At 38.8% G+C, this 23,475-nt stretch overlaps 1 protein-coding gene across 8 annotated transcripts in view; it reads right to left on the reverse strand.

The window, feature by feature from the left end:
- Window positions 1–898: 898 nt before the first annotated feature.
- Window positions 899–23,475, reverse strand: part of LOC133551202 (neuronal tyrosine-phosphorylated phosphoinositide-3-kinase adapter 1) — a 109,791-nt gene continuing 87,214 nt past the window's right edge. For 2 of the 8 annotated variants that reach the window (XM_061897671.1, XM_061897670.1), the window contains 2 exons: window positions 22,762–22,868; window positions 8,970–11,229 (listed from right to left, as the gene is read on the reverse strand). In XM_061897671.1, coding sequence (XP_061753655.1) covers window positions 10,795–11,229; window positions 22,762–22,868 — 542 coding nt within the window. In that variant the 3' untranslated portion in view covers window positions 8,970–10,794. Of the gene's footprint in view, window positions 1,248–3,413; window positions 3,511–8,969; window positions 11,230–22,761; window positions 22,869–23,475 lie in introns of those variants that run through there. The other 6 variants (XR_009806450.1, XR_009806448.1, XR_009806449.1 and 3 more) reach the window with 6 other exon arrangements.

Below are 23,475 nucleotides of genomic sequence, written 5' to 3' on the forward strand. Positions count from 1 at the left end.
GTTTTCGGTGAGAAAATTGTGGTAAAAAGTCGCCACTTACCGGAGATCAGCTGAGCTTGTGCCATCCGTACAGCTGCCGTCGACTTCCATCAGACACTGGCGTCAACAAACCCGTGGATACAACCTTCCGATTATCAGGTACTATTTAACTCACTGAAACACTAGCAACACAATAGAAAGATAAGGGATTTCCCAGAATTATCCTAGTAAATGTGTCTAAAAACATCTGAATCCGTCCCAATGCAATCACGTTTTTGTTTTTTTTAAAACTTGATTCTTTTTTTTTCTTTTTTTTCTAGTCCGTCGCTATCAATATCCTCAAACACAAATCTTTCATCCTCGCTCAAATTAATGGGGAAATTGTCGTTTTCTCGGTCTGAATAGCTCTTTTTGTTGGAGGCTCCCATTAAAAACAATGTGAGGATGTGAGGAGCCATCACTGGGTGACGTCATCGTCTGCGACTTCCGGTAAAGGCAGGGCTTTTCTGTTAGCGACCAAAAGTTGAGAACTTTATCGTCGATGTTCTCTACTAAATCCTTTCAGCAAAAAGGCCTACTGAAATGAGATTTTCTTATTCAAACGGGGATAGCAGGTCCATTCTATGTGTCATACTTGATCATTTCGCGATATTGCCATATTTTTGCTGAAAGGATTTAGTAGAGAGCATCGACGATTAAGTTCGCAACTTTTGGTGCTAAAAAAAAGCCTTGCCTTTACCGGAAGTCGCAGACGATGACATCACAAGGGTGAGGGCTCCTCACGTCCTCACATTGTTTTTAATGTGAGCCTCCAGCAGCAAGAGCTATTCGGACCGAGAAAACGACAATTTCCCCCATTAATTTGAGCGAGGATTAAAGATTTGTGGATGAGGATATTGATAGAGAAGGACTAGAAAAAATAAAATAAAATAAAATAAAATATAAAGCGACGGCCTTGGTCGGCGGCAGTGTGAGCGTTTCAGATGTAATTAGACATATTTACTAGGATAATTCTGGAAGATTCCTTATCTGCTTTTTGTTTTAATAGTGTTTTAGTGAGATTGTAAAGACTTACCTCGAGGTCGGATGGCTGCGGTGAACACGCAGTGTCTCAGAGAGAAGCCGAGGAGCCAAGCTCACAGCTGCCTTTCAAACAGCTACTGCAGGAGGACGAATAATCCAATGATGTCTCCGGTAAGATATATATCACAATTTCCCCATCCAAAAACATGCTGGTTGACGTAGAGAAACATGTTCGCTTGACTGCTCTGTGTTAAAAACAAAGAAACACTGGCTGTGTCTTGGTGCTAAAGACAGCTGCAATACACCACTTTCCACCAACAGCATTGTTCTTTATAGTCTCCATTATTAATTGAACAAATTGCAAAAGATTCAACAACACAGAGGTCCAAATTACTGTGTAATTATGCGATGAAAAGAAACAACTTTTAGCCATAACTGGTGCTGAGCTAATATTTCCTGACAGTCCGTGATGTCACGCGCACGCGTCATCATTCCCCGACGTTTTCAACAAGAAACTCCGCGGGAAATTTAAAATTGCAATTTAGTCAACTAAACCGGCCGTATTAGCATGTGTTGCAATGTTAATATTTCATCATTGATATATAAACTATCAGACTGCGTGGTCGGTAGTAGTGGGTTTCAGTAGGCCTTTAATTAATCTTTATATATTAATTTCTATTGTCTATGGCAGGGGTGCCCATTACGTCGATCGCGAGCTACCAGTCGACCGCGGGGGGTGTGTCAGTCGATCTCCAGCCAGGCTTTAAAAAAAAATAGACCTAAAAATTAGTGATCATCAATCTTCACCAAAACGTCCCTTAAATGACATTCACGGTACCGGAGGGTCTTGTGAGATGACGCTGGCTGCTGCAAGATCATTATTATGAAAATATGACCGAGAGGAAGGCGAGAAACACTTTTTATTTCAACAGACTCTCGCGCCGTTCCTTCCGTCAAAACTCTAAAGGCCGACTGCACATTTCTTATCTTCACAATAAAAGCCCTGCTTCATGCTGCCTGCGCTAACTAAATACAAAGTCTCGGAAAACTGGCGTGCACGAGCGATCCCTCAGAAAGCTGGCGTGCACATCACTTGTGCGCGCCAGCTTTCCGAGACTCTTATTTTCTTAGCGCAGGCAGCATGATGCAGGGCTTTTATTGTGAAGATAGGAAATGTGCAGTCGGCCTTTAGAGTTTTGACGGAAGGGACGGCGCGAAAGTCTGTTGAAATAAAAAGTGTTTCTCGCCTTCCTCTCTGTCATTTTTTCATAATAATGAACTGGCAGCAGCCAGCGTCATCTCACAAGACACTCGGGTGCCGTGAATGTCAATCAAGCAAGCTACGGAATTTGCCGCCAATGTTTTTCTTGTAAAGTGTATGGAAGCTGGATGAATTAGATGCCAAAAACCAACCACTTTCATGTGGTATTGTACAGAAAGGACAACTTTTTTTCTCCTCCATTTGAAAATGTGGGCGTTATCATCATTACTGTCTGATTCCAATCAATGCTAGTCATCAGAATCAGGTAATACACCAATTTATATTCTTGTCTTTGTGAAAGAAAGACATCTATATGTGTTACACATGTTTGTATTATCATTAAACACATTTAACTTGTTTACAAAAATGCCTCTTTCTTAAAAAAATAAATATAAATGATATATATAAATGAGGTAGATCCCCTCGAGTTGGTCAATTGAAAAGTAGCTCGCCTGCAGAAAAAGTGTGGGCACCCCTGGTCTATGGTGTTTCTTTACATTAGGGCCAATGTTCTGCTTCCATTCCAATATGAAATGTATATTTATTAAAGAATAAAGCCTCCATTATATAAGTTAACTTATTCCTAACTGCACTTTTTTGTTTATTTTGCCCATCGTTCACAATCATTATGTGAGACAAGAAGACAAAATGTTGTTTTTTTGCATTCTAACATGTACTAATCAGCTCGTTCTTGGTAGCTCGCAATCCAGCTAATGGCAGGTATCGATTCTACACTTTAAAAATGCTTTCAAAGTATTGGCGCCACCAATACTTCATTTATGTTCCGTAACCTGTGTAATAACCAAGCTGTAACAACATTGTTATTGTAAGAGTGATCACTGAGGAACTATTTTTCTATCGTAGTAAAACATCGGAGTAGAAGCTAACTACGGCAAGAGATAAGCTAGCTTTTACCTCAACACAGAACGCGATTGAGTTTGTAATGGACAACACAATGTGATATGACACCAATTAGTACTGACTGAAAAACGATAACCCTCATATTACAGTATCTGTAAAGTATTAGCCCGCATTTCATGTTTACTTTTTACACAGCTAGCCAGACAGCGTATGTACTGTAGTTGTGATAACATGTAATGACATGCATGACGTGCTGTGTGTATCATGATCAATATAAAGTGTGACTCACTCGATGGACAGTTGTCTCTTAGGTCCAGCTTCAAAAATATAAGGTTGTAAATCCTCATCTGTCCAAAAATACTCGTCCTCGTTGTTTATTTCCAAGCCTGCCATGATTAGAACACACACGAGCGGTTTGTAACAGGAAGTAGGAACACACATTTGTTGCTGGAACTCAGATGTCTGCTGCTATGGAAACGGAAATAAATGCACGGAAGAAGTCATTAAAATGATCAAAATACGGTAAATATTGAACATATAACATATTGTTATGAATGTGTCTGTTACTACATTATATATAGACTTACAGTGTGTATATTTAAAACGTTGAAGGGTTTTGATGTTTTCTTAGAGGGCTTTGAATGTTACAATGGTGACCCCCATTAGCCCCATCTCCCAAGCGTTTTTTTAGTATCATCTTTAAAATCCTAATATTAAAAAAAGACCTGTGTTCTTTATTTTCATAACGATTGTGAATGATAGGCAAAATTCCAAAAAAAGAGCTGTTCCCCTTTATGTCACTGGTGCCTATTTTTCCATATGTACAAAACCCGTTTCCATATGAGTTGGGAAATTGTGTTAGATGTAAATATAAATGGAATACAATGCTTTGCAAATCATTTCCAACCCTTATTCAGTTGAATATGCTACAAAGACAACATATTTGATGTTCAAACTGATAACCTTTTTTTTTTGCAAATAATCATTAACTTTACAATTTGATGCCAGCAACACGTGACAAAGAAGTTGGGAAAGATGGCAATAAATACTGATAAAGTTGAGGAATGCTCATCAAACCCTTATTTGGAACATCCCACAGGTGTGCAGGCTGATTGGGAACAGGTGGGTGCCATGATTGGTTATAAAAACAACTTCCCAAAAAATGTTTAGTCTTTCACAACAAAGGATGGGGCAAGGTACACCCCTTTGTCCACAACTGCGTGAGCAAATAGTCAAATAGTTTAAGAACAACGTTTCTCAAAGTGCAATTGCAAGAAATTTTGGGATTTCAACATCTACGGTCCATAATATCATCAAAAGGTTCAGAGAATCTGCAGAAATCACTCCACGTAAGCTGCATGGCCGGAAACCAACATTGAATGACTGTGACTTTCGATCCCTCAGACGGCACTGTATAAAAAACCGACATCAATCTCGAAAGGATATCACCACATGGGCTAAGGAACACTTCGTAAAAACCGCTGCCAGTAAATACAGTTTGTTGCTACATCTGTAAGTGCAAGTTAAAGCTCTACTATGCAAAGCGAAAGCCATTTATCAACAACATTCAGAAATGCCGCTGGCTTCTCTGGGCCTGAGTTCATCTAAGATGGACTGATGCAAAGTGGAAAAGTGTTCTGTGGTCTGACGAGTCCACATTTCAAATCGTTTTTGGAAATATTCGACATTGTGTCATCCGGACCAAAGGGGAAGCGAACCACCCAGACTGTTATTGACGCAAAGTTCAAAAGCCAGCATCTGTGATGTATGGGGGTGCATTAGTGCCCAAGGCATGGGTAACTTACACATCTGTGAAGGCACCATTAATGCTGAAAGGTACATACAGGTTTTGGAACAACATATGCTGCTATCCAAGCGCCATCTTCTTCATGGACGCCCCTGCTTATTTCAGCAAGACAATGCCAAGCCACATTAAGCACGTGTTAAAACTGCGTGGCTTCGTAAAAAAAGAGTGCGGGTACTTTCCTGGCCCGCCTGCAGTCCAGACCTGTCCCCCATGGAAAATGTGTGGCGCATTATGAAGCGTTAATTACGACAGCGGAGACCCCGGACTGTTGAACGATTGAAGCTCTACATAAAACAAGAATGGGAAAGAATTCCACTTCCAAAGCTTCAACAATTAGTTTCTTCAGTTCCCAAACGTTTATTGAGTGTTGTTAAAAGAAAGGGTGATTTAACACAGTGGTGAACATGCCCTTTCTCAACTACTTTGGCACGTTTTGCAGCCATGATTTTCTAAGTTAATTATTATTTGCAAAAAAAATAAAGTTTATGAGTTTGAACATCAAATATCTTGTCTTTGTAGTGCATTCAACTGAATATGGGTAGAAAAGGATCTGCAAATCATTGTATTCCGTTTATATTTACATCCAACACAATTTCCCAACTCATATTGAAACGGTGATTGTATTTTGTATTTAACACAGAGTAAATATTTCTAAATAAATCGCTAAATTTGGTTTCATATTATATTTTGAGACATGTCATTTATATTTAATACAAATACAAATGACAAGATAATTTCCAAACTATTGTTTTTCATGTTTCTTAAGCTCACTGATGACTGTATATGGGGCAAGTATAGCGCTGCCCCACCATATTCAAGAGTAGCCACTCTTTCATTTTTGCCAGTGGTGACAGTATATTCCATCAATTATACTTTTTGCATCGTTTGATTTATATTTAATAGAGACTAAAACTATACTTACCTTTCTCATATTTTTGGGGGTCATTGATGACCGATATAGCAGAATATACCAAAATGGATACATGGATGATACAGCAGAGGATTGGGAGAATGTCATGTGGTCAGATGAAACCAAAATAGAACTTTTTGGTATAAACTCAACTCGTCGTGTTTGGAGGAAGAAGAATACTTAGTTGCATCCCAAGAACACCAGACCTACTGTGAAGCATGGGGGTGGAAACATTATGCTTTGGGGCTGTTTTTCTGCTAAGGGGACAGGACGATTGATCCGTGTTAAGGAAAGAATGAATGGGGCCATGTATTGGGAGATTTTGAGCCAAAACCTCCTTCCGTCAGTGAGAGCTTTGAATGGTTGACCAAATACTTATTTTCCACCATAATTTACAAATAAATTCTTAAAAATCCCTACAATGTGAATTCCTGGATTTGTTTTCACATTCTGTCTCTCACAGTTGAAGTGTACATATGTTGAAAATTACACACCTCTGTTATTATTTTAAGTGGGAGAACTTGCACAATCGGTGGCTGACTAAATACTTTTTTGCCCCAGTTTAGCAGTGCAGCTTTAGTTTCCTTTTTTCAATGTGTAATTTAATTTTAATACCGAGCAAAGCATACCATTTCAATACTAACTGCAATATATAAACTTTCTTATGACACTGCCCCCACCACACGCAGCATTCATGGAATTTTTATTTAATAGAGTGAATATTTTCAAACTAATGTTTACTGATGACTACATATTACAGAACAAAGCATACCTTTTTCAAACTGAGTTTAGTATATAAACTTGCCTTGTGATGGTTTTTTGCTAATTGTGACAGTAACCCCGAGCCCTAACAGTTTCCCGACATGTATTTTATACAGGGGAAACTCAAAAAATGTGAATATTATGCAAAAGTTAATTCATGTCAGCAATTCATCTTCAAATGTGAAACTAGTATGTAATATAAACTCATGCAAACATGTAAAGTGAAATATGTCACGCCTTCATTTGTTATAATTTTGATGATCATGGCTTAGACCAGTTATTGAAAACCTCAAATATTTGAGGTTTTCATAAAAGAAACCATCCAATCATTAAAATTATATAGAATAGAACAGAAAGTACTTTATTGATCCCTGTCACCACAGTTCGCTCACAATAGACAATAATAATAATAAATAATATATAACATCCATCCATCCATTTTCTACCGCTTATTCCCTTTTGGGGTCGCGGGGGGCGCTGGCGCCTATCTCAGCTACATATATTATATATAATATATGAAAAGTATAAATATATTCTACATATATTCCACATTTAAGTGCAGTCAAGGAACATATACATTATACAGTCTGATGGCTGTCGGTATGAACCGTGTTGCATTTACGGAGTCTGAGCCTTCCACTGAACGTGCTCATTCTCTCCGCAAGGTCCGAGTGTAATGTATATCAAATGAAAGCTGGAAATGTATTGAGTTGCGTGTGAAGAAAATATGTCATATTAGTTTCACCCTGTAAATCTAATTGCTGGAATAAACAAACCGTTGCACAATATTTTTTTAATTTCAGCTGCAATTATTGAAGATTTCCAAACTAATGTTTACAAACTTCTCATATATTTAAGGTCATCGAGAACTAATAACTGTATTAGAGGCATGTATAAAAATGGCCCACCATAGTCAGCAGTCACCGCTGATATAAATGTTTTAATATGCCATTTATATCAAATACTGAGGAAAGCATTCATTACCAAATTACATTTTGGTAATGCCCTAGTGGTCATTTTTGCCAGTGTTGACAGTAGTGATGGGTAAATGATCCCTTAGTGAGTGTATGGCACACTCCCTACCTGTATTTACACTACACTAATACTATATCTTTCCCCTGCAGATGATTTTTTTAGTTCCATTTTTTCAACAAATAGTTGCACAGATAGAAATAAGAAACATGTAGCTTGTTACCTTATTTGGCGCTGTAAGATAAAAATGATCCCATATGTAGGATTTTTTTTATTTTTCTTAGTTCCATTTAGATGGATAAAGCCCCTCTTCTGACTTCTATCAGTACGAGCTGTAACTTGTGAGCCAAAAGAAGCGCTTCCTGATAAACAGTTTGGCCTTCATGTTTAAATGAGCAGCAACTGTATCATTCACGTGTTTTTTTCTTAAAGTGATACACACACCAAGGGACACAGTATCACTCCTTTAGTTTCATGAGGCGTCGATGCTTCAGTTTTGTTTGACTCATCACTCAGTGAGAGTACGCCACCGCATTCAGCATTTTGTTCCCGATGGTGGGATTTCTATTTAATACAGAGTAAACCGCCCCCATTAAAACAGCTTATCGGTTTGGTGGTTGATGTCTATATACGGGTATAATTGGGCTAACTGATAGTCTTGAATGAGCCCTGTAAAGTCTGCCTATGGCAACAAATTATCTTGTAAGTAAAAAAAAAAGGTAAAAATCCTGATTGAAAATGAATTCAGTTTAGAAATTGTATAATAATGAGATGGGAAGAGAGAAAAGTGTAGTTTTCCTGCAGAACACACTGAATAATCAATTATCACCGTGTAAATGATCCCTTTTTTGAGTTTCACTTGAAATAGGAGATTTAACTGTCAAAAGCATATTTCTAGTGTTCATCCTCAGATAATGACTTGATTATTCAAGGCTGGAAGAAGGGGGAGGAGAGAGCTCAATAGAAGCCTAAATGTGTAACTGCAGTGATTTGTTGGCATTTATAATTGGGCTACTAGTGGGGAAAAAGGCAGCCATTGTGCTTTTTTTTTGGATTATTTATCAGGAAATAATGATGAAAGAAACTATTATATTGTTGGAGGAAGTGTTCAATTGATGGAGTGCTGCATGTAGAGTGAACAGTGTGCCCTCATTTGGACGCTTTGAGTGTTGCAACATGTGCTGCAGCATTGCAGGGGAACATCATGTCCACTGCGCACGCACGCACACACACACACACAGGGGCGCCGAAAAGGGGGGGGTAATGGAGACGGATTCTGGGGCCCATGATGGAAGGGGGCCCAGAGATGCCCCTAATGATGATGAAATTATGTGTTGGGGGCGCTGTAAAGATTCTTTTCATGGGGCCCAAAATCCCTAGCGGCGCCCCACACACACACACACACACACACACACACACACACACACACACATGCACGCACACACACACTGCAAAATATGTTAAAAAAAATCCTGTTTGTTTTGTAAAGTTCATATATAAAATTTATTTGAATGACAATATCAATGCAAATAGAGCACTACAGTGATTTCCAAGGTACACCGTATCTTACCATATCAATACATTATGGCACTCATATAACGGCCACTGTTTTTAGTAGACACACAAAACCCACAGCTTCTGTAAACTATTTTTGGAACCGATCCCTATAGGGTTTGTTATCAGTCGCTGGAAAAGGAGCCATAGTAAGGTGATTCATTGGTGTTTGAAATAAAACGGGGCACAATATTGAGGATATTTTTTTGAGTGTAAAGAGTCTCTGCATGCATTGCACTTGCCCATTTCCTTCAACCTGGCTTGTGTTTGTTTAAAGATGGCCGCCCATTAGTCAAATAACAAGAAAACATGCGCAGGTGAAACGCCAACAAAAAAGGCCGAGCAGTGACTCTCCAACACTCAGGTAGGTCTTTTTCTCACTGTGTGTACATTTTGGTGCTATCTATCATAGAACAACAACGACCAAGAGACATTCAAGCGCCTTAATACTTGTGTTTTGTTTTTTTTTCCTTTGTTTTTTATAGTAGGTCTTACTCTTCAAAAGTACAAACTCCAGTGCATGTGGCTTTCAGAGGTTAAAAGAAAAAAAGTGACAATTAGCACTAGAATATTAACCTTGTTACCTACATGTACAGTTGAATGAACACCATCAGTAGTTCAAGATAGCAGCAACGAGACGACAAGCTGTTCAAATCTGTCCACAAATAAACAGTATTGTGAAAAAAAACAACTGATCTTAAAGGGAATCTTGCATAAATAAACGTTTGGACTGTACCTTTCCTTTCGAGGAAGTTTACGGTTTTTCGGAACTCTAAGTAACGCGGGCACTGGCTGCAGCAGAAGATAAAATACTCCTAGAAAAAACAAACAATTTTGTACAGTATTATGCTACATCATATGTATCGAGTACAAGTATGAAAATGGAAATAATTGCTACATTTTCAATTCAGCTGTACATAACTATTTACAGGACGTTAGGGTTTGATTTCTCCCAAGTGTTGTGCAGATTGTTCCAGCATTCTGTTTGAGGTGATCAACACTCACGGTCCTTTTAAGTCGTACCTTCAGTGAGGACCTTTATCTACCCTTTTGTACCTAAAATGTGTCACAACATCTTTATACACGCACAGCGACATTTGTACAGCACTGTATGTCTATTGTGACATGCAGAAAATGACGTAGTAAATATGACTCATTCAAGTCTTAAGATATGTACGTTTATAGGCTAGGAGTTATGTCGCCCCCCCGGCGCTGGGAGCATATTGCTATAAAATTGAAAAAAAAAAAAAAGTATGATTTTACAAAGATTATGCGAACATACAGTAGGTAGCTTTTACACCTCGGCAATGATTATTTGCATCCACGACGACAATCTATTGACACCGAGACATCTGGGAAAAACACTTTCACGATGAGTCCAAACCTGTACTCGCCCACAGAGCAGCTCTTTCTCTGCCTGGTTCCTTTCTGTGAGTTGGAGAGACAAAAATAAGAACTCTATGTGTCAAGTAGTCAGGAGGACATTTGGCAATTCTCACCTCACTCAGTACTAATAGTGGTAACAATATTGGCAATCAGAACCCACGGAAAGGGACTTTATAGCAAGTTAACATTGAAATTGTCCGACTGGCTCCACAACTTGTGGAAGTGATGCAGGCAGCCACCATCTTGTCTAACAGCACAAGCACATTCAGCTGGTCTGCATCAGATAGCGGTGTCCCAAACGACGGCCTGCGGCCTCTGGCAAGGTGGCGTGCCTGTCTTGCGCGGCTCGGGTGTCCGTCTCCAGCTAGGGAGGATAGGCATGCTGTCCTGCTTGCACAGGCTTTTGTCAGGGCGCCGGTGGGCCTTGATCTCCTTGCAGAGGCAGCGCTTGCGCTCGATGACTTCCAGGAGCTTTCCATCTCTCTGGGTCTGCATGGCGGACGGGGTGGAGCCGACGCCGGCCGAGGCGGGCTGACCCTGGGCCAGCTGGGCCAGCTGTTGGAACTGCAGCTGCAGGTGGTGCTGTTGCTGGAGCTGCTGGAGCTGCTGCTTTAACTGCAACTGCTGCTGGTGGAGCTGAAGCTGCTGCTGCTGGCGGGACATGCTGGGGCTGCTGGACTTGCAGGATGCTTGAAACTGCGCCAGACCGTGCAGCTGATGACACAATGAAAGGGGTTTCATCAGTGAACACAGTCTACAGCATTGATTCCCAGCCACTTGGCACTGCCTCTGCAATTATCCCATTTCCCTTTATTAGTAGGCAGAGCAATGAAATGCCCTCCCACTAGATGGCAGAAGGTACATAATTAACCTGATGTCTGTTATCATTCAACAGAAGAAGTGCTTTGAGATTATCCTTAGATATTTGCCTTGGCTCAGTTAACACTGGTCTACAGGGGAGGTCTTCAATGGACGGAATGTGCTCTGGATCAAGGCCCAGATGACATACTCTGAACCAGGGCTGGACAATTGATGAACTTTTGATTTCGACATGGCTTCTCACAGTCATAAAAATATTATAATGCAAAAAAAGTTGCACGCAAAAACCTGCGCTTGTGACAGTGAAATGAATTAGACCAAAAATAGACCACTCAGTCTGGGATCTCACCATGGTTGCTACTCTTTTTTGACACAGCACTAGTATGCCTAATTAATAGTCACTAAACTCAACAAAAAAAGTAAGGTCATATGATTTCTGTGTTAACATAACCACGGACACTGTCGTACAGCAAACCAAAATTTGCTGTTAAACGCTGAATATCAAAGGAATTTACATAAATTTGAGTGAAATGTTATAATTGTCTGAACAAGAAACATTTATTTGGGTAAATATTGTGCCCGGTATCGCTCATTTATCCCAAAACATTCAACCGCCCTCTCTTGAGCTAAACAAAGTGGAGATGACCACTTGAAACGACCAAGCTAAAGCTAACAAAAACAATCCATAAACCCACAACACATCTCATCTGCCTATGTTGTTGTGAACGACATCATCGATGTAAGACAGCGTTCTCAAACTCCCATTTACTTGGGGGTCGCTGGAGGCAGAGTCTGTGAGGATGGGCCGCATCAGATTATCCACAAGAAAAGCTTTTTCTTAAATGTATATATATATTTTTTTTAAACACAAAGTAAGATAAAATTAATAAGAAAATAAGTAAATGCTTTACTACTCTAATAGTTTTTGGGGTGTGGAATATACAGTGGGGCAATTTAGTATTTAGTCAGCCACCGATTGTGCAAGTTCTCCCACTTAAAATGATGACAGAGGTCTGTAATTTTCATTACAGGTACACTTCAACTGTGAGAGACAGAATGTGGGGAAAAAAATCCAGGAATTCACATTGTAGGAATTTTACAGAATTTATTATTTATTTATTATATATTAATTTATTATATATTTATTTTTAGTATTCTTCTTCCTCCAAACACGACGAGTTGAGTTTATACCAAAAAGTTCTATTTTGGTTTCATCTGACCACATGACATTCTCCCAATCCTCTGCTGTATCATCCATGTATCCATTTTGGTATAAACTCACCTCGTCGTGTTTGGAAGAAAAATAATACTGACTTGCATCCCAAGAACACCACACCTACTGTGAAGCATGGGGGTGGACACATCATGCTTTGGGGCTGTTTTTCTGCTAAGGGGACAGGACGATTCATACGTGTTAAGGAAAGAATGAATAGGGCCATGTATCGTGAGATTTTGAGCCAAAACCTCCTTCCATCAGTGAGAGCTTTGAATGGTTGACCAAATACTTATTTTCCACCATAATTTACAAATAAATTCTTTAAAATTCCTACAATGTGAATTCCTGGATTTTTTTTCACATTCTGTCTCTCACAGTTGAAGTGTACCTATGATGAAATGTGTGTATCATCCATGTATCCATTTTGGTATAAACTCACCTCGTCGTGTTTGGAAGAAAAATAATACTGACTTGCATCCCAAGAACACCACACCTACTGTGAAGCATGGGGGTGGACACATCATGCTTTGGGGCTGTTTTTCTGCTAAGGGGACAGGACGATTGATACGTGTTAAGGAAAGAATGAATAGGGCCATGTATCGTGAGATTTTGAGCCAAAACCTCCTTCCATCAGTGAGAGCTTTGAATGGTTGACCAAATACTTATTTTCCACCATAATTTACAAATAAATTCTTTAAAATTCCTACAATGTGAATTCCTGGATTTTTTTTCACATTCTGTCTCTCACAGTTGAAGTGTACCTATGATGAAAATTACAGACCATAGTCATCATTTTAAGTGGGAGAACTTGCACAGTCGGTGGCTGACTAAATACTTTTTTGCCCCACTGTATTTTAGATTCACTTGGTGTCACCGCAGTGTTTAGCCGAGGCAAGGAGAACGCCATTTCCGCTTCTTTTTTCTGTAACAGTAGCACGGGCGGTCGGCAGATAATAGCCCGGCAGCAGTCTTCTTTGTTTTTTGCTCGATGTTCATGTCTTTCATGAACAGCGTGGCATCTGTAGATGCTAAAAAGTACCGGGATAGTGAGTGCAAAAAGGCCACTGCTCCAGTGTTATCTGCCGTGTGAAATGAAGCGGAAATGACACTGTGCTGTTCTAAATGTAGTCATAGAAACAGAAAATAAAAACTAATGACATCAAATAGAAATATATGTCGTGTTCATCACGCAAGACAATGCAAAATAATGCAAACATTGACCCACAAATAATGGTGTGACCCTATAATTGGTCCAAGTTATCGGGGACTGTTATTGCCGACGGACAGGTGTCGCTTTGTGACTGCAGACTACATTGAGTTCCTTACTTTTTTGTCGGACAGAGAAATGTACATGTATAAAGTCCCCCTCGGCCAGGAACTTCAAACATTTTTTTTTCAAGTGTTGTTAACACAGCGCGCTCCCATTTCCCAACGAAGCAGTCAGCTGGGCACGGAAAAAAACCTCTCCATGGCAATGCTGCTGTAACTTTTACTCAATGACAAATGTTTCACTGCTTGCATCGAGTCTGGTCAATATCCGCCCGGAGAGCCATATGCCCCATCGGTTCGTGCAACTCAGCACACAACCGTGTAAAATGCCATTCATATAAAACTTGCAACTCCTACTAACATTACATTTTCATAATGAGGTGGGGGGCACACAATATTGTCTCAGGGGACACAATTGGCCCACGGGCCGCAAGTTTGAGACCCCTTATCTAAGATCTTTGTATATACAGGACACCAGGTTTTGTCTCTTTTTTTTATCAGCCTCACATAGTCTCCAACAACAACCCACTTCCCCACTGCACAATAAAATAAAGGTTTCCAAAAAAAAAAGTACCTTACACAAGTATAATGTATAGTGCTTAAACCACATATTATAGCATTTATCAAATGGTTATGCTTTGACTTAAAATATTGGTCAAAGGTTTCCAAAGATGCATTGCACCAATAAATGTGAGGATTTTTGCATTTGTTTAGTTTTTTTCTTTTTGCATTAGGAAACATTTTATAAAGTTGTATTTGACATAAAAAGTGCACACTTTATGGTGGTAAAGTACATGTGAAAGGTATAAACGGAATAAAAGAATAAATAAAATGAAAAAAAATGTTTTTTATATTACATCGTCTTTTTAATTTATTACTGTTACTAATATTATTTTACTTGTTGTTTATTTGTTAGTAATTTATATCCGTTGTTCTTTTAAATTATATTTAAAGTTGCATTTTTGCAGTGCAATAAATATTTATGTTTTCAATTGAATGAATGTTGCGAATGTTGTTGTTAATCGTGATTCCAATATCAATCAAAAAATATATAATTATTATTTTTGCCATAATCATCGAGCCTTACTCCGAACTGTTAATTGGTCATTGTGACTTAGAGGTGGTACTTGTTTCATGGTTACGAACGAGGGCTTCCATGAATGTTATGGTTAGGTCAACCCGTACATCGCTGGAGAAGTAGTTACAGCAGGTGTGGCAGAAGAACCAGTAGAATGTGTGTGTGCAGTGTGTTCTTTGCATTTGGAAGAACCACTTTGCTTATTCCTTAAGTTTTTTTTCTTTATTGTGTCTCCTAAGAGTAAGACAGACTTTTCTGATAGCTGTGTCATGAATGATTAAAAAGTGATGAGTTTATGGCCAGTAAGTGGCGGAGTTTTTCTCACTGTCTTTTATGTGCTTTGTGTGAAGCACATTCAGAGTGAGAGACTTAGGTGGTAATTTAGGTATGGATTCCGACTTGTATTTTATTGTGTTGTGGATGTGGAACCTGAGGACCACCTACTGTATACCAGGGGTAGGGAACCTATGGCTCTGGAGCCAGATGTGGCTCTTTTGATGACTGAATCTGGCTCTCAGATAAATCTTAGCTGACATTGTTTAAGACGATAAGTAATGAATAATTCCGCTTGAAGTCACAGTGTTAAAAATAACGTTCAAAATATAAAACATTGTCACGCAATTTAATCCATCCATCCGTTTTCTACCGCACCTGTTTAAGAAGTCACAATAATAGTAAGAGGTATTTTATCTATTATTGGTTAGCTTTAGAATAACAATGTTATGAAAAAGAATAAGAGACGTATTGTATTCTAAAAATGTTGGTCTTACTTGAAAATGCAAGCATTTAGTTGTATTCAGTGTTAAAAAAATATTAAATGGCTCTCACGGAAATACATTTTAAAATATTTGGCTTTCATGTCCCTCTTAGCCAAAAAGGTTCCCGACCCCTAACGCTTGTCAGAACTGTTCACAAAATGAAAAAAATATATATATTTTTGCATGGATCATGTGTCAACCATCTACAAGATTTGGTGGAAATGTGTTTTGCGTTTCCATTGTAATCCTGCTAATTGTCCCTAGTCTTTTACTTACTGTACTGTTAGAAGAAGGATAGGATAGGTCTTTAGTGTCATTGCACAAGTACAACAAAACTTTGTTTTCAGCACAAACTCGTTCAAGATAAGACAAACAGTGTACAGGGTTACAGAACAGAAACGCTGATGGGTCGCCACAAGGCGCCCCATAAAAGATAGAAAAAAGGTAAATGCTGGGGAAGGTTGAGTAAAAAAAAAAAAAAAGTTGTTAAACGACAACAAAAAGTCATTAAAACTATTAAATCAGGCACAGGATTAGACTTGTGTTTAGTACTGTACCTCTTCATCAACATGACTACATAGGACTTCTTACTTCAATCCTAATTCTTTCTCTTTGGGAAGGGCTTTTCTGTTCCAGCATGCCTTTAAAAGGGTCTGCCTTTTTAACACTTGAAGGGGTCCACAAAGCCATGGTTAGATGAGTATGTTGTGTATTGGCTCCACTCCACAGCATGTTGAATTGGAATTACAGCAAGTGGAATTCAATTTGTTGCAATTCAGAGAAATTCCTTATCGTAGACACCATAGAACTTGCCGCCTGTGTTGGCCACTGCTCGGCTACGTCAAGGCGGCCGACATCTTGCAACAGTCGCACTGGCCCAGTCAACTAGCACAAGTCAGAGTGACAGCGGTTGTTTTATTTAGGTATACCTTTCAAGAATCGTAGTATTTATAGCGTAGCACACTCATAGTAGCAATCATTAAGAGAGAAGAGAAAACATATTTCTAATAAATGGTTACACAGGAGCAGTTACATTAAAGTATGCAGATAATTTAAAAAAATATGATACGGTAGACCGATACGGTATTGCTGATAATAGCAAGTATTGGCAGATGACTGCCGCAAGATGGCCGGCAGCTTGACGCATGATCCTGCCAATCTGTGTGTCTGTTGGTATGTTCCATTTGTACTGGCAAGTCCAAATTGTCCAGTTCCAAGTCATAAATTTCAAGTACAACACCCCCGAGATCGGATTTCCTACACAGAAAGTCGTAGAGTTTCCCCATCCCTGAGTTGGCTTGAAAGTTGGCGGCTCTGAGTGTGAACAATAATAGAAGCTTCTGTAATACCCATTATTAGCACTTCTGACTATTTATTGTCGCACTAAATCAGCCATATACATATGTTGGATTTTTATACATGGTGATGTCATTGGGGTGTCGATAATTTTTTATTAAAGTGTTTTATACATTCTAGATTGCTAGCAATAGCCTCTGTGTTTCATCACCATCCACCATGTTTGATGGTTGCAGAAGTAGTGCATATTTTTCCATAAGTTGTTTGTATTCAGATAAGGCAAGCACAAAAATAGCTTTCGTGGATGTAACTGTAATGACCTCGTAACTCGACTGTGACGTCTTTCCCAACTTCCGAGGTTAATGGAATGCACCATATGTTCCTTAGAGCCAAGCAACATGACTGTTGCTTGGCTTTCATGTTTCACAAAAAATACTTGATACACAGTAAAATGAAACACAAATTCTCTCGAATTTGAATTATTCTTTTTGACCATTTTCCATAATTTGAAAGTAACAATACCCACGACATTTACTTTTATACTTACAGATGGGCTCAAATGCTAGCATGCAAGATAGCACACCAAGTAGCAATATCCATGACTTTTAATTCTATGTCAAAAAAAAAAATTCTAAAATGCTAACATTCTAACAGTTAGTATGATCAACTCCAACAATAGCGACGTTTCATATTATTTTCTATTTTAATCCTGTAGTTTTATACTAGGGCTCTAACTATAAGAACATTTCATATCAAGGTTATTGTCACCAAAATGAACACGGTTATCATTATTATCACAGTATTGTTGAATGTGCTCAAAAAGTAATCATACACACTTACAACCATGTTTTATCGAAATAAAAAAATAAATGGCACACAATATTATTTCTTGGCAGACAAAATATATGTCATATAATACTATTGTTCTGGCTACTTAAGAGCCATCTTATTTTCTATTGGAGTGTATAAATATGTTTTTCTGTTTTAATTTGTAAAGATTGTGTTTTTTTTATGATGAAGAAAAAAAACACAGTTGGGTGCGTTTCTTCAATTTCAGAGTAGAGTATAAAGAGAGTATGACCAACTGAACAAGAGGGGCCATTTTTGCCACCAAGAATGTGTGCAGCTGTGCCCAGAAGGATGCATTGTGGTCGTTCTGTCGTTAGTTTTCCTGACAAGATAAACTATAATAATATGTTAAAATATAGTTTTAAACATACTCCAGCTCATAAACTTACAATAAAGTATATATATATATATATATATATATATATATATATATATATATATATATATATATATATATATATATATATATAAAGTTGTGATAAAAATTATTCAACCCCCACATCATTTTGGTGTTTTAGCAAGTAGGAAATTTATTCCGTATTTTGTTTATAGTCATATCAAATAAAGATGCATTAAATAGACAAATGCAACTTGAATTACAACATTATATTTTGTAACATACCAGTGTCATTTCTCTTAATATCTCATCGACAAAATTATTCAGCCCTTTGAAGATCATAACTCTTAAGAACAGAATTTGAATAAGGTCTTTTCAATCAGGTGTTAAAACCCTGTAGATGTGATTAGAACCATAACGAGCAACAATTAAACTGATTGAAAATGACTGTGACGCTCAGCTTCTTGTAGATGGTCAATGGTGTATTTGCAACATGGTGAAGTCCAGGGAGTGGTCAAAGAAGTCGAGAGAGGAGATAATTTCTCTTCATAAAAAAGGATATGGATATAAGAAAATAGCAAATACATTACACATTCCAAGAGACACAGTTGGGAGCATAATTTGTAAGTTTAAAGCTAAAGGCACAGTGGAAACACTACCTGGGCGTGGTACAAAGAGGATGCTGTGTGCAACTGCTGTCCGGTATTTGAAGCGTACAGTGGTGAAAAACCCCCAACAGGACATTGCAGAGGGGGGAAGGCCTCCATGCCAGAACTCCCAGGCGCAACAATCTTCTGACTACCAGGCACAAGTAAAATAGACTCCAGTATGCCAAAAATCATCTGTACAAACCCCAAAGGTTTTGGGAAACGGTTCTATGGAGTGATGAGACAAAACTGGAACTCTTTGGGCCTATGAATCAACGTTATGTCTGGAGGAGAAAAAATGAAGCTTACAAAGAGAAGAACACCTTTCCTACTGTTAAGCATGGTGGGGGGGTCAATCATGCTCTGGGGCTGTTTCTCTGCCTCAGGTACCGGGAATCTCCAGCGCGTTCAAGGGATTATGAATTCTATTTCCTGCCAGGATATATTAGCTGCAAATGTCATGAAGTCAGTGACGAAGCTGAGGCTTGGGAGATGTTGGACCTTCCAACAGGACAGCGATCCCAAGCATACCTCCAAATCAACATCGGAGTGGTTGCAGAAGAAGGGCTGGAAGACTCTGGAGTGGCCTTCACTGTCGCCAGACCTAAATCCTATAGAAAACCTGTGGTGGGACTTGAAGAAGGCAGTTGCAGCACGCAAGCCCAAGAATATGAATGAACTGGAGGCCTTTGCCCAAGAGGAATGGGCTAAAATACCTGTAGATGGTTGCAAGAAGCTTGTGTCCAGTTATGTATCACGTTCGAAGGATGTAATTACTGCCAAAGGGTGTTCTACTAAGTACTAAAGATGCATGTAACTAAGGGGTTGAATAATTTTGTCAATGAGATATTAAGAAAAATTTCCTTTTTTGGTATTTTGTAAAATACAGTGTTACAATTTAAGTTGCATTTGTCTATTTGGCACATCTTAATTTGATATGACTATAAACTAAATACGGAATAAATGTCCAACACCAAAATTGTGTGGGGGTTGAATAATTTTGATCACAACTGTATATATATATATATATATATATATATATATATATATATATATATATATATAACATACATCCATAAACGTGCATGCATATGCAAAAGTGCAATACATTTATCTGTACAGTAATCTATTTATTTGTATCTGCACCTTATTGCTTTTTTTATCCTGCACTACCATGAGCTAATGCAACAACATGTTGTTATTATCTGTTTTGTAAAGTTCAAATTTGAATGACGATAAAAAGGAAGTCTAAGTCTAATATATACACAGTATATACTGTATATCCATCCATCCATCCATTTCTACCGCTTGTCCCGTTCGGGGTCGCTGGAGCCTATCTCAGCTGCATCTGGGCGGAAGGCGGGGTACACCCTAGTCCCTGGACTACACAGTATATACACTATATATAATATATTTAAAATTTAGATATTGTGGCACAAGCACTACCGCACTAACCCCTGTGCCATTGTGCACAGGGGTTAGTGCATGTGCCTCTGGGTTCGATCTTGGGCTCGGGATCTTTCTGTGTGGAGTTTGCATGTTCTACCTGTGAATGTGTGGGGTCCCTTCGGGTACTCCGGCTTCCTCCCACCTCCAAACCTATCCTTGGGATAGGTTGATTGGCAACACTAAATTGGCCCTAGTGTGTGAATGTGAGTGTGAATGTTGTCTGTCTATCTGTGTTGGCCCTGTGATGAGGTGGCGACTTGTCCAGGGTGTACACCGCCTAGCTGATAGGCTCCAGCGCCCCCCGCCGCCCCAAAGGGAATAAGCGGTAGAAAATGGATGGATGGGTGGTATCCACAGTACATACTGTACACTATATATATTTTTTATTTAGATATATTTTGTAATTGATTTGTGCCACATATAATCTATAATTAAATGACTGTTGATTTGCTTTTATGTTTGTAATTAATAAAATTCACAAAACACATCGATACAAAAACAACAGCCAAAAAGTATATCAGCAGTGTACAGACATGAATGTTTACATGGCAAAAGACTCTTCAATTAAAAAAGATTTCCAATAAAGAAGTGCAGTGTACGCATAGCTCCAGCTGTGGCCAGCTCAAAGTTGGAAGCAAACATGACGCCCTGGAGTCACGTGAGTGCCTTTTGACCAATTATTTAGGAAGGGGTCTGAAACCAAGCTGGCCATACTATCTTTTTACACAATTATTTATATGACTTCATGAAAATTCACATTCGTCTTTCACATTCCTTCGGGTATGGATCCGTCTAGCTGACCAAGAGAGCACATGTAGGTTTAACGTGCACAGTGGAAGTTCTTGGTTGCTCAGACAGCAATGTGTTTACACATGTTTAGATTTGGCTATGTAATTTTTAATGGGGGAAGAGGTTAATGTCTCTTGTACTCGTGTTAGCATTTAACATTTATTGCTTCTCTAATAAATAAACATTGTCACTGGTCCGTGAGTTTACAGTATCAAAGTGTTAAAAATCATGGTTTTAAGATCATTTTAATTTAAAACGGTAATACTAACTGTGGGGAGTTTAATCGTGGTTTATCATGTTAGCGTTTAACATTACATCCCTATGGTATTCTCTAGGCCAGTGGTTCTCAAATGGGGGTACGCGTACCCCTGGGGGTACTTGAAGGTATGCCAAGGGGTATGTGAGATTTTTTATTTTATTTCTAAACATAGCAACAATGAAAAAATCCTTTATAAATATATTTATTGAATAATACTTCAACAAAATGTGAATTTAAGTTCATAAACTGTGAAAAGAAATGCAACGTTGCAATACTAAGTGTTGACAGCTAGATTTTTGTGGACATGTTCCATAAATATTGATGTTAAAGATTTCTTTTTTGTGAAGAAATGTTTAGAATTAAGTTCATGAATCCAGATGAATCTCTATTACAATCCCCAAAGAGGGCACTTTAAGTTGATGATTACTTCTATGTGTAGAAATCTTTATTTATAATTGAATCACTTGTTTATTTTTCAACAAGTTTTTAGTTATTTTTATACATTTTTTTCCAAACAGTTCAAGAAAGACCACTACAAATGAGCAATATTTTGCACTGTTATACAATTTAATAAATCAGAAACTGATGACATAGTGCTGTATTTTACTTCTTTATCTCTTTTTTTTAACCAAAAATGCTTTGCTCTGATTAGGGGGTACTTGAATTTAAAAAATGTTCACAGGGGGGACATCACTGAAAAAAGCTTGAGAACCACTGCTCTAGGCCAGTGGTCCCCAACCCCCGGGCCGCAGGAGAATTTTTTATCCCTTTTTATTTAAAAAAAAAAAAAATGTATTTCTTTTTTTTTTTTTTTATTAAATCAACATAAAAAACACAATATACACTTACAATTAGTGCACCAACCACAAAAAACTCCCTTTTTCATGACAAAGAAAAAAAAAAAAAAAAAGGATCCCCCCCGGGCCGCGGGACAAATTATTACGCGTTGACCGGTCCGTGGATACAAAAAGGTTGGGGACCACTGCTCTCGGCCATATTGCCAGCTTTGAAAAGGACAACCCACTGTGAAACCTTATTGACCACAACTGCAATTCCTGCTTCCATCCACCAGGATGTAGCACTACTTCATCTGATCCACAAGGAAGCAGAGCCAAGCAGACGCATGCAGACGTCTCTGCAGCACATCAACGTGCGGCAGCAATTGCCACGCCGCCAGAATCCATCGATATATGCTGCAAGACAAGTGCAGCCCACCACACTGAAACAGCGTGTTCTCGCCACCACTATTCTCACACATTTGAGCGCTCACGCAGCAGCCTGCGTCATACACCTGCTTTTATTCTCTTGCAACCAGGCTAGAACATTATTCTGCTCAGTGGGCATATCTAGCAGCTATAAATAGACCTGCAGGAGCACTGTCTCCAAAAGGAGGGGAGGCAATAATGAGGACAATATTAATGTTCACTCGGAATAAACTTAATAGAGTCTGGACTTATAAGGCCGGCGCTCATATATTCACCTGGTTCAAGGCTTCTCGTGCTGGTAGACTGCTCTGCCTCTGAACGTCTCCTCCGCCTACCTGTCTCATTCCAGCAGCAGAGGAGGAACGGCCCAGCCGCCCCACTTCTGTAACAGACAACCATGTTACACTGCGTCCCTGCTAATGAAAACACTGGAATATTATTATTCTCTTTAACACATGATAGTGTGATTGTTTGGCTATACACCCATATAGATGTTATATTACACCATAATACATTTGCACAATGTGTACATTGTCATTGCAATTTGATTGTATGACAATGTAGTTTCAACCAACGTTCCCTCTAAGGTACGCGCCTGTGCAATTGCACACTGCTCACGCGTCCTCTGCGCACGGCAATTCTAGGCTGCGCACAAAATGGAATAAAAAAATAAGCGCATAACAGTGTGCACGTCTGCCGTCGCATACATGTGCGCCACTGAATGCTCAATGAGTTTTGGCGTTTGTTCACACATATGAAAAATTGGAGGGCGAATTGGTATCAACTTTCCTCTAGTTAGCCTTTCATGTACAATAGTTCCAGTGGAAATGAAAGGCTAAATGCACCTAAAGTTAAGTACAATTTCGGACAAAATGCGACCCCTCAGTAGACCTCAGGAATATTTGCAGTCACCTTCGAAGTGAGACTCATGCCTGGGATACATAAAAATCATTTGATAAAATGCAAATTTTGGAATCTGGGGGTGTCGT

Source organism: Nerophis ophidion, linkage group LG04 (genome assembly GCF_033978795.1).
Source record: "Nerophis ophidion isolate RoL-2023_Sa linkage group LG04, RoL_Noph_v1.0, whole genome shotgun sequence".
Classification (NCBI taxonomy): domain Eukaryota; kingdom Metazoa; phylum Chordata; class Actinopteri; order Syngnathiformes; family Syngnathidae; genus Nerophis; species Nerophis ophidion.